We start from the raw sequence: 15365 nt of genomic DNA on the forward strand, positions 1-15365 counted from the left end.
GAATAATATACAAATACAAGAATAAAAGTAACAGTGCAGGGTGAGGAATGAATGATTATTTAATTTGATAGCTTGTAGGGATGGGTTAGGGAGGAGAGATGGAGGTGTTTTATTTTGTGTGGAGTGTTCAATGTTCTAAATAAATAACAAAATGGTCTAAGTAAAAAGCATAAATAGGTTTGGAATTATTTTTACAACTGAAATTATTTTTTGTTATTACAGAGGGAAAGTATCGAAAAAAAGGTACCGTTGGGTACCAGAACCAAATTTCAGGTATCGGTACCGAAAAAATGTGAATGGTACCCAACCCTAGTCGATATAGACTATATTAGTAATAGCATTTTGCAGTAAAAATACAATGCAAGATAAGCAACTTGAGTGGCGAAAATGGAGAGTGAAAAAGTCATATATTTCAGTTGGATGTGAACATGAAATTCAGCAGCTCCTGTATCTCTCATCCTGACAGAAGGAGCCGCCCTGCTCTCTCACCAACGGTCTAACATGATCATAGAGGTCAGTGAGCACCGTTAGCTGTAAACAGCACAAATATGCACTGATGGAGCTATAATGCCTGGGTCACTCTGCTGCCAGACACACATGAAGTTAACAGCCAAACTCTGAGGTCAAGCAGATGAGGGCACAGTCCTCTCCAGACCAGCAGGACAGACAACTAAGTACAAATGTGTGTAATGTAATCTTTGGCTGCGTGTCCCACAGCTTCCTCTCTTCGGATCCGTGCCGCCTCGGGGGTCAGGGCAAGGAGGATGGGCGCTTTAATCTGATTGCCTGCCATTCTGCTGACTCATTGTGGCTAGCATTGACTAGAATCCCTGACAGAGGTCACGGATTGGTTACGCAGCGACCTTGTCAAGTGGTTTGGTCTCTGCTGAGTGAGGTGGTTTTATGAGCAAATTTCCAACCACGTAACCACTTCACAGTGCTGAAAAAATGCGTTCAACAGTATTAGAGGACAATGGAATACATATGGTTTTATAGCGCTTTGGAAAATGTATCTAAATAAAAATCTATAATCAACAGATTAATAGTACAATGGGTACAGTGTAAAGTGTTGTGATATGATAATCTGTGATGCAGTTATGCATTGAGAAAAATACACAACTAAACAACCAAATCAGCCCAGATATGCAACACACATCACTTTCTTCTCTTTATTTTTAAAATTGCAGTGGACATGTTCCGAGACTGATGTCTTCTTTTTAGATTAGTTCCATTTGTAAACAGTATTGATTATTCAATTTGTTTGCCAGCATCAGTTTCTAAAATTAAGAAAGAAATGAAACATGAATAAGAATACACCAAACTGCCCCGTGTGATTCACAAAAGGGGGATACAAGTGGGACCTATATGTGCAATCATTCTAAGACCCACATGGGCCCTTTTGTTATTCATTTATTTGTGTTAATGACTTGGGTTACAAACTAATTATTTAAAGGTTTAAACATCTTAGAGATATCCCACTCGGGGCCCCATCGTTGTCCAACTTGATGAAGTAATTATCACACATACAATACTGGCATTGAAAACAAAAAGGGGCCCATGGTTTTTGAGAATTATTGCTCATAACGGCTCCATTTTAGCCCACTCTGAAGCTGATGAACTATTTCAATGGCATGTGAAGAACATATTTTAATGGTGGACACATTTTTATACAGTGGTTGAACTTAACTGGGTTATCTAAAAAGGGAAAAATGGGGCCCATTTATTGCCCATCGTGGCCCAATAATAAGCTTGCAAACTGTTAGTGAAAACAATATGGGGCCCATGGTTCTTGAAAATGATTGCTCATATGGGCTCCATTTTAACACGCACTTTATCGCACATTTGGAGATAAATGCCAAATATTTATAGACCTTATTTTTATTGGCATATCAAGAATTGTTTGAAGCATTGTTGTAACCATGTATTTTTTATTATAGTTATTGAACGTATGGGCTTGCACAGCCACACAGGTGGTGATTTTTTTTCCGCTGTCATTTTCAGTCGTAACTGTAACGTTTAAAGATTTATAGTTAAACACGGTGGTCCGACCGATCTGACGTTTCTGCTGTGCTTATTTTCTGCACTGTGTTGCTTTGCTAGCGTATTTGATAGACCAAATCTAGCCTTATGAACAGCCGGTCGGACTGACTCCCTAGTTTGGGTGGTGTCATTGTCTTTAGTCTGTGGCTCAACATGTAAATTAGGTCTCCAAACTCACGTTAGGTTAGTGAAAGTTTAAATTCATTTTAGATAAATGAGATGAGACTATATCCAGGTGCTCTTCATCCCTGTTTGCTCAGTGCTATTACATTTTATGTACTGGAGGCAGGAGTTTTCTATCCGGAAGTTGTTGTAAACAAATTGTTGGGTCTGCAGGACATGCCTTTAACCAATTCTTAATTTTACACCAATTTTTCAATTAAATTTTATTTATGTTGTCAAATCACAACAGGAGTTATCTCAGGAAACTTTACAGATAGAGTGGGTCTAGACCACACTCTATAATTTACAAAGACCCAACAATCTTAACTATTTAATAGGGTTATCTAAAAAAGGCCCAGCTTCTATCGCATTATTAAAATGGCGCTATGTATTTTACGTGTATATACACTAAAATTCTTATGACTTTCTACAATATAAAATGTTAAGTGCTGTTGTGTTCACTCTGTTCTTGCCATGTTTCATTCATGCACTAACATTCAATAAAGAGGCAGATGAGATGAAAGTTGTGAATATTTTTTTTATTATTTTCTTTAAACTTGTGCATCAACTTCAAAGGGTAAACTGTGTGCACTCCATTTTGTTTTCACAACAAGTTCAAAATTAGTTAAGTGTTCTTTATTTAATATTTTTAATACATCTTTTTCCATTTTAAAACCATGTACACACGATTGCTCAGCACTGGTGTCTAGCAGTCTATCAGTAATCGGGGATGTAGAATAATAAGCATCATCAGCAGTCTTCCTCCCTTTCTGTGTGTGTATATTTGCTCTAACCAGTATCATCATTACTCTTCTTTCATGTGAAGTAAAAATATCTTTCTTTAAATATGATTCCTTTACATGATAAAAATAGTTTATGTTTTCTTCTTCTCCAAAACAACATTATGTCACGAATGCTTACCAGAATTCTCTGTACTAATAGTAGTACTAGTGTGTGTGTGTGTGTGTGTGTGTGTGTGTGTGTGTGTGTGTCTGTTTAGTGTCTAGGAAAGCCTCCTGAACTACCCAGCCTGGAGTACCACCCCTCTGCCATGAATGACACTCCTCATGGTGCGTTTTCGTGTTGATAAAAATTATTACAAAATTTTGATTCTCTTCGTACAAAAACACTTTTTCATAGAAATTGCATTTGCACAAGTAAATGTGGAGCTTTACCGCCGAAGAAAGAAAAGAAAAAAAAAAGCCACAGGAGTACAAAATGAAACTGGAGACGTGACACTGAGCAAATGTAAAGAAACTGTGTATACCCATACGTTGAAGTGAGGTGTAATTACGGCAGTAGTGAATATCAAGTCCGTAGACATAATAAATAAGGAGTTTCATAAATAAAACAATAAATACTTTGAATAAATAGAGTTTGTGTTGTGTTGTGGTGTGATTGCTATGAATTTAGACTTGGTGAGTCGTGCCCACGCTATTCCAAGGTTCCTCCTTATTGACATTAAGAGTGTGTACCTCCATAGAATCGTCTTAAAGTGACTAACTGGCTGATGCATCAACAGCTCACTATTTTGCCCTTACTCCGTTCTCTACTTGTACTTCACCATATAACACCCCCCACCCCCCTCCAAACCCTACATTAAGGACTTAAAGTGTTAGTACTCTGAAACACAAATAAATGATATCACTTATTGCCTGATGGATGATATACAGTATATCCGTTTTTGATGCGATCAATATATGTGACTAAGCAATGTCCCTCTGTACATTTTGGGAACAGCGGAGCTCTCCTTCCCTCTTCAGGGCTTTGGGTTTAATTCGAGAGGGTTGAGAGCCTGTGCAGTCATTCTATTCACAAATTTGGAAAATAAACAATCCTTTCTCCCCTTTCCCCCAGTTAGATTCTCTTTATTATCTCATAATCTCCGAGATGCTCTTGGCGCTGCTCAACCTCTTTTGAGCTGTGCAGTGAAAGACCGACTAAGCAGCAGCTAAAGATGATAGGTCCTAGTTTCTTTTTGTTTCTTCTTTTTCATTTAAGGGACCAACTCTGTCCCACCTTGAATGTATTCCCAGACCCTCTGTCTTCAACGCCTGGGTTTTGAAAATATTGGCATCTGTAGTTTGGCGCCTTGCTAAGGTGGTAAGAGTACTGAGGTAACTCGCTGAAATTTCACCCAGGTTCAAGTTATTTCCACAGGAAATATTGCTGAATCTATTATCCCTAGCTATTTATAAAGAAACAAGAATGACATTTAGTCAATATATCCCAAGCACCTCTGCGCTACCTTCAAAATAACCTAACTGTCGAACATTACAACGCATTGCCCACCCCCCTCCCTTACCATTTACCCCCACCCTTTTCCCCAGTGTCTCTGCACGCCTCCTCGCCGCAGGAGAGAGGGTGAAAAAGTGATTGAGATTCCCATTTTAGGCCATGGTCTCTTTCCCTGGCAGTCTGCGGTCGTTGAAGGTGTGCATGTTGATGACCTCCTCCGTTTTCACCATGACGGGCGGCTGGGGCTTGTGTTTGAGCCGGCGCTGGCACTTGAGTGAAACCCGCAGCTCGTCCACCATGGCACTGCAAAAGGACCTCTGCAGAGGGAAATAGAAAAAGGAGAACAGAATGGGTTTCAGGCCGCTTTCCCTGTCCAAATATTATGGGCAAGTGAACAAGCCTGTTCCCCCTGTGGGCAGCCTTGTTTTGTAGCCTCCCCCCATCACCACCCCACAACCGCAGTTCAGAGCTGCCATAGGGGAAAATAGTGAAATATACAGTGAAGCAGGCTGGGAATGGAAAGGAATGCTGGATGGGAATAAGAATAGAAGTATGATGGAGGGAGGTGCAGGTCTATAGGCTGTGTAGTAGAGTGTAAAGGCATGGAATTACTCAACATAGTGTCAGAATACATCAGTGGTGAACGTGTGGTTGTTGCTCCTCATGCAGGAATTGTATGCATACAGTGTATGACGCATTGCAAGATATTCTACATTTCAAACATAAGTCTCAGCTGTACTTTGTGCTTAGTGCTAATTAGCTAATGTAACATGCTAAAATAAGATGGTAACCATGTTATTATGCATTATCCCTGCTTAGTATCAGCATGGTAGCATTGCAATTGTAAGCATATTAACATTAGCATTGCTGGAGTCTTAGTCTTGTAAAACTTCAACATTTTTAAGATTTGCTTTCTATACTATCTGCACATGGCTATGACACTTTGGTCAGGCTAAGGCTGGTTAAAACCATGGTCATGGCAAATATAAGTAAAGTAGTAAGTAAAACACTATGTTCCTGGTTGCAGTTAGAAAACAGCGAACGATGCAGGTTCTGCAATTGGATGCAAACTGCAGACGCATAAAGGCACACTACTACTAGCCTCACTAAATTGTCCTAATGACACTAGGTTGTTCTTCTTGTACATACAGACACACAACAATGGGCAAAGAGATCAGGATGGTAGCATTACAGTGGTGCCATTTTTCATTGAGGCAAAGCAACATGTCTTGTGGCTGCACTTTACCAAGGCTTCTAGTCTGTTTCTTATCTTATTCCCCAATTCAGATGGTCCAAACTCTTGTTGCTGCTCAAACTCTGACTCAGAGAAGTTTGAAGACAGAAAGAGAAGGATTGTGTAGATACCAAACAGTTGGAATAACTAGTTTGACAATGACATCATCCCCAAATGGGTTCCCACCAAACAACACCGCCAGCTGTATTCAACAGGGCCAACTGACCAGGGATTGAACCTGAATACCAGATGCTCAGTTCAGACTGAATTGGTACACCATTGTATGTTTAGCTATCAAACTACTTTGAAATTCATTGTATACCTGGCAGCCAACAATATCCCTCTCTATTTTTCAGTGTTTGACAGTGCTGTTTCGCCATGTGGCATCATGTCATGTAGTGTTGGCATGGATAGTTTTCACAGGAAAACGAAGATCACACAAGCATACAACAAAGCCTACCTAGTGATCTTGTTTTCTGTGTTTAAACCATACCAGTGTTTCGCTTTAGAAGGTTTGTCATTGCTGCATGATAATGCTGTTGAAGGTACAGGTGGGTTGATATGACAAGACTGGAAATGAACAGGAAATGAAACTTCCAACAGCAATACAACCATGCATTATCATTCCATGGTTATGCAAGAATGAACTTTGGAAATAGGTTCATTCTTGGCCTTGGCTATTCTTGGTTTTCAAGGTCAAAAATTAACTGTCAAGCCAGAACTAATGTAGAATATGGATATGCATACTTCCATGACAACTAAGCAAACTTAATTTGCTGAAGACCTTGTGATACAGTCAAAACTACCACAATAAGTGGACCTCCAGTGGAGAGTTTAGTCAAACAATGATGTTGTTTTGACAAGACCAAAAGAAGATATGATGTTACTTACTTACAAAATTAAGTAAAATCCAAGTGTCTGCAAGTTAACTTCTTAATGAATTGAGTGGAAACCCCTAGCTGCCTACAAAACCTTTAAAGGGATACGCCACAGTTTGTTGAAATAGGGCTTATCACGGTCTCCCCTAGCTGTAGATAGGTGGGCCAATGCATTTTTTGTGCATGCATCGTTTTAGTCCGGTGCAACACCGGCAGCGCTGCCGCTAGTTAGCTTAGCGTAGTGAATGGAATCCTATGTAGCATGTTGTGAGTAAAAGTGAGCCAACAAAAGACAAAAAAACAACCTAATTACTTGCACTGAGACAAAAAATGCGTTGGCCCACCTATCTACAGTCAGGGTAGACCGTGATAAGCCCTATTTCAACAAACTGTGGCGTATCCCTTTAAAACACAAAATATGTTTTGTCCATGTCCTCGAGAACAACACAATGAAGTGATTTCTGATCAGCAGGCGGTCTCATTTTTCTGTGGCATCCACAACTGTTTAAAAATTGTTATTGTTAAAATGTTGAGAAATCAATCTCTTTTATGACGTGACAATGCTATGGTTATGATTTGGTTATGTTGAGGCACACAACTACTTGGTCAGGTTTAGGAAAACATCGTGGTATGTGTTAAAATGATAATTGTGGTGATTACAGTCATAACTACGTGGATAAGACTATGAAATGATGTCATGTCATGCTTTTTACAAAACAACATCAACTGACGAGTCGAAACAGGAAAAGAACAGCAGTATCCTGTGTTAAAGTCGGATGTGCGTGTTGAATAACCTCCCCTGACTTCCCCTTTTGCTCCCGTCATAATTACCATGGCCACGACAGGGCTTTGTCACTTGAAAGTAAACATGTATCGTTCAGAGGCACTTGCTACAACCAATTCTGTCTTTTTTCTCATTCCGTCTCAAAAATCTTCCCAGCTAAAATCTTAACATCAGTAAAACCATACACAGGTTTGTGTTTATGTAACCCACTCCCTCTGTGCATCTGCCGCATGGAGGTACCTCTCAGCACTGCCGCGATACTCTGCGTTGTGTTGTGTTAGATGTTAGGTGTGAAGTGCATCAATTTATCACAGAGAAGGCTGGTTCCCTCATCCCCTTAACGGAGTACATACCGTTTTAAACAAACACAGCGACCTACACAGATCAAGTGTAAACTAAGGTGTCTCGGAAGGTACAAAAAAGCGTTATAGGGCCGCTTAGTGGCCTACTTAAGGCTACTACCTTACATTTATAGTTTTATGTGGAGCAAAAAGGTCTAATCTTGTTTTATGCAAATGTATCTGGATGGCTTGCTTACTTGCTGCAATTCAGAAGACTATTTTGGTTGAGGACTACAGTAGACTGGCACTGCCAGACCTTAGCCAGTTCACACAGCATTCCGGGATGGGAGAACAACGTGCTCTGGTTTATTGGCATTTCTTTAAACCAATCACAATCGTCATGGCCGGTGCTAAGCTCTGGAAACAGCAACAGTGCCTCTGCAAAATAGCCTTTGGAAGGAAGGAACTTGTTGTGTACGTGCAACAGAAAACTCAGATTGGGCAGATAGTCTAGCTAGCTGTCTGGATTTACCCTGCAGAGATCTGAGGAGCAGTTAACCATAGTCCTCATAAATCCACCAGAGTTTAGAACGCCAACACGAAGAAAGCAGAAGGTGATGGACATTTGGCCGAAAAGTAACCTGATTCCGCCAGATGGATTGCTTCGCATTTGCTCGGCATATCCATCTGGGAATTTACCGTTGGAGAACTTTTGGGAAGGGGCGAAAATACTGGTTAGCTGATTGGATAAACCATCTGTCTATCACCACCTATGTTGGTGATAGACAGGCCAAATCAACCAATCGGATCAACGAAGCGTAGCTCAGCGTTAGCTCAGCAAGCAAGCAACATGTCGGTAAAGGATATTTGCTGTTTGTGTAATGAGAATTTACGAATAAAAGGCACCATTTCAGGTTCCCGGTCCATATTTCAAAAGAAGGATCCAAGAGAAAAAAACATTAGCAAGCGGCTAACAGAATTAGGGCTACCGCTGTCTGAAAATACTGGTTAGCTGATTGGATAAACCATCTGTCTATCACCACCTATGTTGGCGATAGACGCTTCTCGTTGCGTCACACCTAAACCCGCCTCAAAACCAATGCTAATTGGTCGGTCGTTTGGCGAACGGCTCCAAATTTTCTCTATCTCAAGATGCCAGACTGATCTGCGAGTGGATAACTGGAGCTCGCGAGATCAGGACGGTCTCACGAGGCTAGCCAAAAAGAGGGACATCCGGCGAAATTTCCGGCAGCAACGGAGCAATCAAGGAAATGAAACGTCAATGATATAGACTAGGCCTAGAGTAAATATAACTAGCTGGGTAAACTGGTTGGTAAATACTAATCAGGATCCTGAACTGAATTAGAGAGTGGTGAGTACACTGAAGAGAAATGAGACGCTGTGTGTTCCAGCCCCACTTTGTAACTTAACTTGAAACAGCTGGATTTCCACAGATTGTCATTTAAATATTGCCAATTGCAGCCTATCCGCATACTATGATTATTACAACTGTAGCTAAACATCTGGACACCATGCCAAACAATTTCACTGTATAGATCCTGACTCGATATGAATAACGCAAATACGTAACCAATGCAAAGATTCATACATCATTTAATGAATACATGTATCCACATACTGTATTTTCCCATTAAAGGGAAACTGATCCTCAAAACAAATGTTTTAGCTGTGACGTCCAGACTAAGTCTACAGTCTCCACAAAACAAAGTATGAACATGAGAATGAGACACATCTTCAAAATGTTTCAAGATTGACTATGGCTACAAATAACCGTCTGCCCAACTTCCGCCATTGTTTTGAATGAACAGTCACGGCCGCCACACACACACACACTTTATATTTCGGCTCCCATGTTAACAGGTTAGAGCTTACACACTGCCGGCGTGAGACGCGTGCCTGCTAGAAATAGAACCGACGCCTATTTTTCACGCAAGACACGAGCGTGTTGGAAGCGTTTCCAGGCAAAATAGAATAGGAAAATATGTTTATATGTCATTTAGACACGAATGCATATTAATAAATGACATGTTTGAAAGTCTAGGTTTTGACATCAATGTAGATATAAATGTAATACAAAATTTCAGAGAAAAGATTTTCAAATATTGCACCTGTCATACAGAACGAAATATTCTGTAACATATTTTGCATATTTTAAGCTGTTTATGTGGTTATTGAAAGTGAATATTCCAATAATATTCCCGTTTACATGCAGCAGTTTTAAGTTTTTCCACCAGTGGTCGACTTGTTCAACCATGCGAACACAGCATCTCCCTTTTATTCCTTCAACCATCTTCGTGAAAAAGTCAGCATTGCAATGTTTGTGCATATCCAAAATCCTGCTGATATACAAATCTTTCATAATGTTTAAAAGTAGCTTTGTTTCTCCTTCTTTTCTTTTGGGCATGCATATCTACCACAAGCCGTAAATAGGCAGGAGGCCATAAACCAGAAACTGCAGTAAAAACAGTAATTAAGACACATATTCCAAATGCGCTCTATACCTGTCCAAAGAATGCTTTTTAAACCTGAATAATACCGGCATATCTCACATCTCTCAATCAGAAAATGCTAAATTCGATAAAAGGCCTTATTCAGAATATCCAAACGGAATATGCTGTTTACATGACCTGTATCAAATTTGGTATATTGTCATATTCTGAATAATAGTGGAATATAACTGTAGTGTGCACGTAAACATAATCAGTGTGCTTTGTGGTAGAGTGATTCACAAACACAAGACGCGAGCTGAATCTCAGTCATACAGTACTGTGCAGAACAAAATCCATGCACATACACAACCCCGACAAGCATCTCCACATGTGCGTAAACACAATCTCAGTGAGCACGGTGGGTTTTACAGGCCAATAGAATATCATCACTTATGGATGCACATTGTATCTCACCAGACTGAAATTCCTTGTCGCTGAATGCATGCCCAATTAAACTGCTGCTCCTTTACATTTTCTCCTCTTTTCTCATAAGTTACTGTGGCATCTGCGAATACTGCGTTGAAACAACACTAGCAGCTAGGAATGGAACAGTCCTGCTCCTGGAGACGCTACATGGAGAGCCACTGCGTGTGTGCTCCCAGTTAAGAGGAATTTATTGTGACGCATAGTGTTCAGTTGTATTTGTAAGCCATCATTAGCGCTGTGGCCCAGTGTATACTGTCCATGTTATATTTGCATACAAATGGGAAGGAGACACAGTGAATGTGATTGGGTGTGAGGTCTTCCAGTGTGTATTACAATCACTCAAAGGCTAATTCAGGCACTAACCTAAAAGCCAGCCCTATCCTTACTATTAATCTTACTCAGTGACCATTGATAATGCCATTCATGGATAAAGCAATGGTGGAAATGCAGCTGAATATGGACACATGTAGTTGTTTTGGATCAGCATTTCACAAACTTTCTCACCCTATTTGGCTAAATGCAAATGATTGCATCATCGTAGTTGCATGCATTCCTTATGCTACATTACACCAGTTTGAACTTTTTGCAGTTAGGTTTTGCTGATACTACATTTAGCTTATGGCATAGCAAAAAAAACAACAACCCACCATTATTATATTTAAGGTTTCTCAATTAGCTTTGTAAAGCTGCTGCTTTAACTTCAAGTAGTGTAAGTTCTGTATGAAAAGTTTACATTAACCCTCTGTGGTCTAAGGGCATTTTAACATTTCGTTTTAAATTCACATTTTAAGGACATTTGCATATAACCTGATACCCATGTGTTTCATATCAAAATGTTCAGAACAAACTCAGCTTTCTGTATATTGAGGCCCAAATGTGTTCCAGGGCAATGTCTAAAGAGATAATTTGGCCTTAAAGCTGAAAAGTTGTTGATGTTCGCTTTTTGAAATTTCTCAAATCTCTTGTGAAAAGAAACCTAAACTCAATTGTTTTGGGTGCTTGAAATGAATTTACCACAGTCATGGGTTCACAAAAGTAGTGCAATATATGAATAAAATAGTAAATAAATGGCTAAAATGAAATTTTGTAATATCGCTTTTTGAATATGACTGTTCGCCGGTGCTTCTTTTGTCCTTAATACACAATTTTTTTCTGAAAAGTTAGATTTTTGCATGCTAAAAGTAAGTCCTTCCAAATCTTAACATTTTCTTAGCATCCATAATGCAGTAAAATCATGGAATCATGTAATATGTGCCCCCTGCAAAAAGTGTGTATGTAGCATTTAGTTTAAATATATTGCACATCATAACAGTGATGCAGATGGTAATTCAGAACTGTGCAGTTATGTAAAAATAATGCACACACTCCACTAAATATTTACCCACTATGATATAAACTTGGAAACCACAATAGCAGTTATATGTTACAGCTGCAGCTAACATAACAAATGACTACAAAAATATATCACCGTGTACCTGCTGATTTTCTAAGCCACCCTGAAATATACCACCTTTTTACAACTATTGATTCCTCCAACCCCGCTTTAAATGAAATGGCATGGCAGGTTTTCACAAGTAAAAGCCATGTAGCTCCAGGCTTTGGGAAACACTGGGCCCACTCTGCTCGCACTCAGGGGACACATTGCCATCATGGCTGCCTGCTGCTGGCATGCTGGATTGATGGCGGCTGCTTAGGGTCATTGGATTACAGAGTTTTTATGACGCTCAACAATCAGGCGCAGCAATGGGGGATCGCTCAGAGGAAAGGGGAAGCCTGCCCGCTTTGAGGAGAATGGAAAGGTCGTAAATCTAACGCTGAGAGCAGACATCGAAGGAAAAGGAAGCATTTAGTCCATGCCATTATTTACACTGGCCTGATCTAAATTTTTGACTATAAAATGATTCTGTCAAGTCTTGGTGATCGCCCCTATAATAAAACAACAAAGAAAGTCTTTTTCTTATACATAGTTTAGTACTATTCTTTCTGGCAGAATTTGTCATTATGATCAACTTAATTATTTTTTGGATTTTGTAGCACCATAGTCCCTAAATGTATGTAGAAATGCTGAAAATGGGATTCAAATTGAAAACATTTTTCTGGCAGAGGACCCCCAGTCCCCCTGTTTTGTGTCCCACCCCCCACTTCTCAATGCAAAGTTATACCCTTGTAAAGCAGGTAAATAGTAATCTGGAATAGTGTCAATTTTAAATGAGCACTGTTGGCCTATTATTCAGCCCTCTATAGGTCCAAAATATAAAGGTCCCTCACCTGTGAGAGTGAACTAATGGGCTCCGTTTAGCTTGAATGGAGAAGGAGCAGATGTGAAGATGTGATGCAAATGGGATGGGGCACGGCTGCGCTGTGAAGGCTGTTTTATGCTTCTGCGTCAACTCCATGCCGTCGCTCCTACGGCGTCGTGACCCTTTTGGAGTTCTGCGTCGGCATTGCTTTGCATCCCGGTGCATTTCACCGCCATAACGCTAGGGGGTGATAAGTCTGAGGTTATTTGCGAGGTGTCTGCTAGCTAGTTTATGTTATGTTAGCAAGCAAACTTTAGCACAACTGCCCATAAAGTACTGCTTGCTGGCGAAGTGCTAATTTCAAAACGTTACCGACATATAGACACTTTACAAACGGATAACCCCGTCATTGTAACCAAAATATGTCTGAGTTTATTTGCAGAGCTGATGTCAGTGAACTAGCGTGTTGCAACTCCCCACAGTAGGCTGCTTGAAACACCGACTGTCAACACACAGGACGCGTTGACCAATCACAGTCCTTGCGGTCTGCGTCGCCTCGACGCAAAGTTAAAATTTTTTGGAGGTGCACGTCGAGCTACGGCGGAGGGCTCTGAGGGGGGTTTGCGGCGACGCAGAGAGGTCTGCGGGGGTACGGCGTAGATTCGACGCAGAAGCATAAATCAGCCTTAATCCTCAATTTACTCTGTGTCTCTGGCCCCCGGTGGGCAGTAAATGATTTGCTGCTTTGAGGGTTTGTCTAATCTGTGGGCTCCTCTGAGCTGTCATCCACGTTTGGTGCAGTGCGATCTGCATTTTGCTCGATGGATGAACCGTGAAATTCAACGTCTGTGCGCATGTCCACCTGCATGCATATTTTTGTGTATATACCGACGAGTGAAGAAGGATTCAACAACTGCAGAAACCTTGAGAGATCTAGACCATGTCCACACTAAATGACTTTACCCTCCAAGTCCATTATTTTTGTCCAGAAATATCAGATGTAAGAAAATAAATACAACTGTATGTGTATTCCATTGTTCAGACACACCTACTATGAACCTGTCAACCATCACGAATACTTTCAGAATCTGTCAAAAGGCTCAAAAGAGATTAATGTGTATTCAAGGATGAAATTCATGTGTAAGAGAGATGTGCTCATTCATGTGATTTCCAAACAGATGATGTGGCCTTCAGGGGCTTGGCTACCTGCAAATGCCTGCCCAAATGTGTCTACAGGAGATTCACAGAGACTTAAATCTGTGTTGTGTTCGGCCTGTTCTTGTCGACTCCCTGCCGAATGTACCACACAGAAGTTGTCATTGAATGGCTGACAATGTTTAACTCACGTCATATGACCTGTCATTGGTCATTGGCCAACCATATACCATGAAGCCCAGCATCGAAGGAATAACTTCCTCATTGGACGATTGTGCACCTCACGACTTACATACAATTCCAACATCCAGTGCCAGTTCAGGAAGTGTCTGTCCTTTAGGCTGAAAGTAAAGGTGTGTAGTGGCGCTGCATTGATTAATTGATTAGTTATCAACTGTTATTCAACTTAATTAATTGCCATCTATTTTGATTATTGATTAATCGGTTTGAATTCTTAAAGACCTCATATCATGCTCATTTTCAGGTTCATCATTGTACTTAGAGGTTGTACCAGAATAGGTTTACGTGGTTTAATTTTCAAAAAACACCATATTTATGTCGTACTGCATATTGCTGCAGCTCCTCTTTTCACCCTGTGTGTTGAACTCGTTTTAGCTACAGAGTGACAGAGTCACACTTCTGTTCCATCTTTGTTGGGAATCGCACATGCACGGTACCTAGGTAAGGACTACTAGCCAATCAGAAGCAGAGTAGGGCGGCCTTGCCTGACAAGCAAGCTAGTGCGATCCAAAACAAACCCGCTTCAGCCGGTAACCTATGGCTTCGGCTCAGCCGTACATGTTCGAACCCAAGTCTAATCCCGAAACACAGGCAGAACAACCCGGCTTTGCAAACTAGACTGGAGCAAGATGTTTCAGAGTGGTAAATTATTTAAATGTTAACAAATGAGTCTTTCATAAGTAACGCTTTAATTCTCTTGGACATGGCGATACAACTATCTGAACTCTTCAGGCCTCCGCTCTAACTAGCTTGGTTTAAGGGCGTGCCACACTAGCAGCTAGGTGAGCATTATAACGTGTTACAAAGTAATGCGCGTTTGTCATGGAAGGCTGGACTACAATAGAGCTGGTTGGAGCAGTTTGTGAAGAGTGTGGGACTTAGGGGTAATTTCCACCAACTGCGTAACGTCTGTGGATCCGCTCCGGGAACGGCGGCGGAGTCATTAGGTTTCCATTAAAGTCTCTGTGTGTATTTCAACTGGCTGCAGAACGGCTGCGTTCCGACTCCGTCCCAGCTCCGGCGATCGCAGCCCTCCAGAGCTGATACGCAGAGCTTCTATTTTTGCCGGATGCCGGAGAGCTCCGCAGCAATTCAGCACAATTCAGATTGTGCGGTACAGGAAGTCGAGCATAAAACATTCAGTTAATTTTCAAAATAAAATCCACGGTGCTCATGG

General features: G+C 40.8%; 1 protein-coding gene across 2 annotated transcripts in view; it reads right to left on the reverse strand.

Moving 5' to 3' along the window:
• Positions 1–2726: 2726 nt before the first annotated feature.
• grik2 (glutamate receptor, ionotropic, kainate 2) overlaps positions 2727–15365 on the reverse strand; it is a 305612-nt gene continuing 292973 nt past the window's right edge. The window contains exon 17 of one of the 2 annotated variants that reach the window (XM_039805547.1): positions 2727–4757. In XM_039805547.1, coding sequence (XP_039661481.1) covers positions 4504–4757 — 254 coding nt within the window. In that variant the 3' untranslated portion in view covers positions 2727–4503. The remainder of the gene's footprint in view (positions 4758–15365) is intronic. The other variant, XM_039805548.1, reaches the window with a different exon arrangement.

This window comes from Perca fluviatilis, chromosome 7 (genome assembly GCF_010015445.1).
Source record: "Perca fluviatilis chromosome 7, GENO_Pfluv_1.0, whole genome shotgun sequence".
Taxonomy (NCBI): Eukaryota; Metazoa; Chordata; class Actinopteri; order Perciformes; family Percidae; genus Perca; species Perca fluviatilis.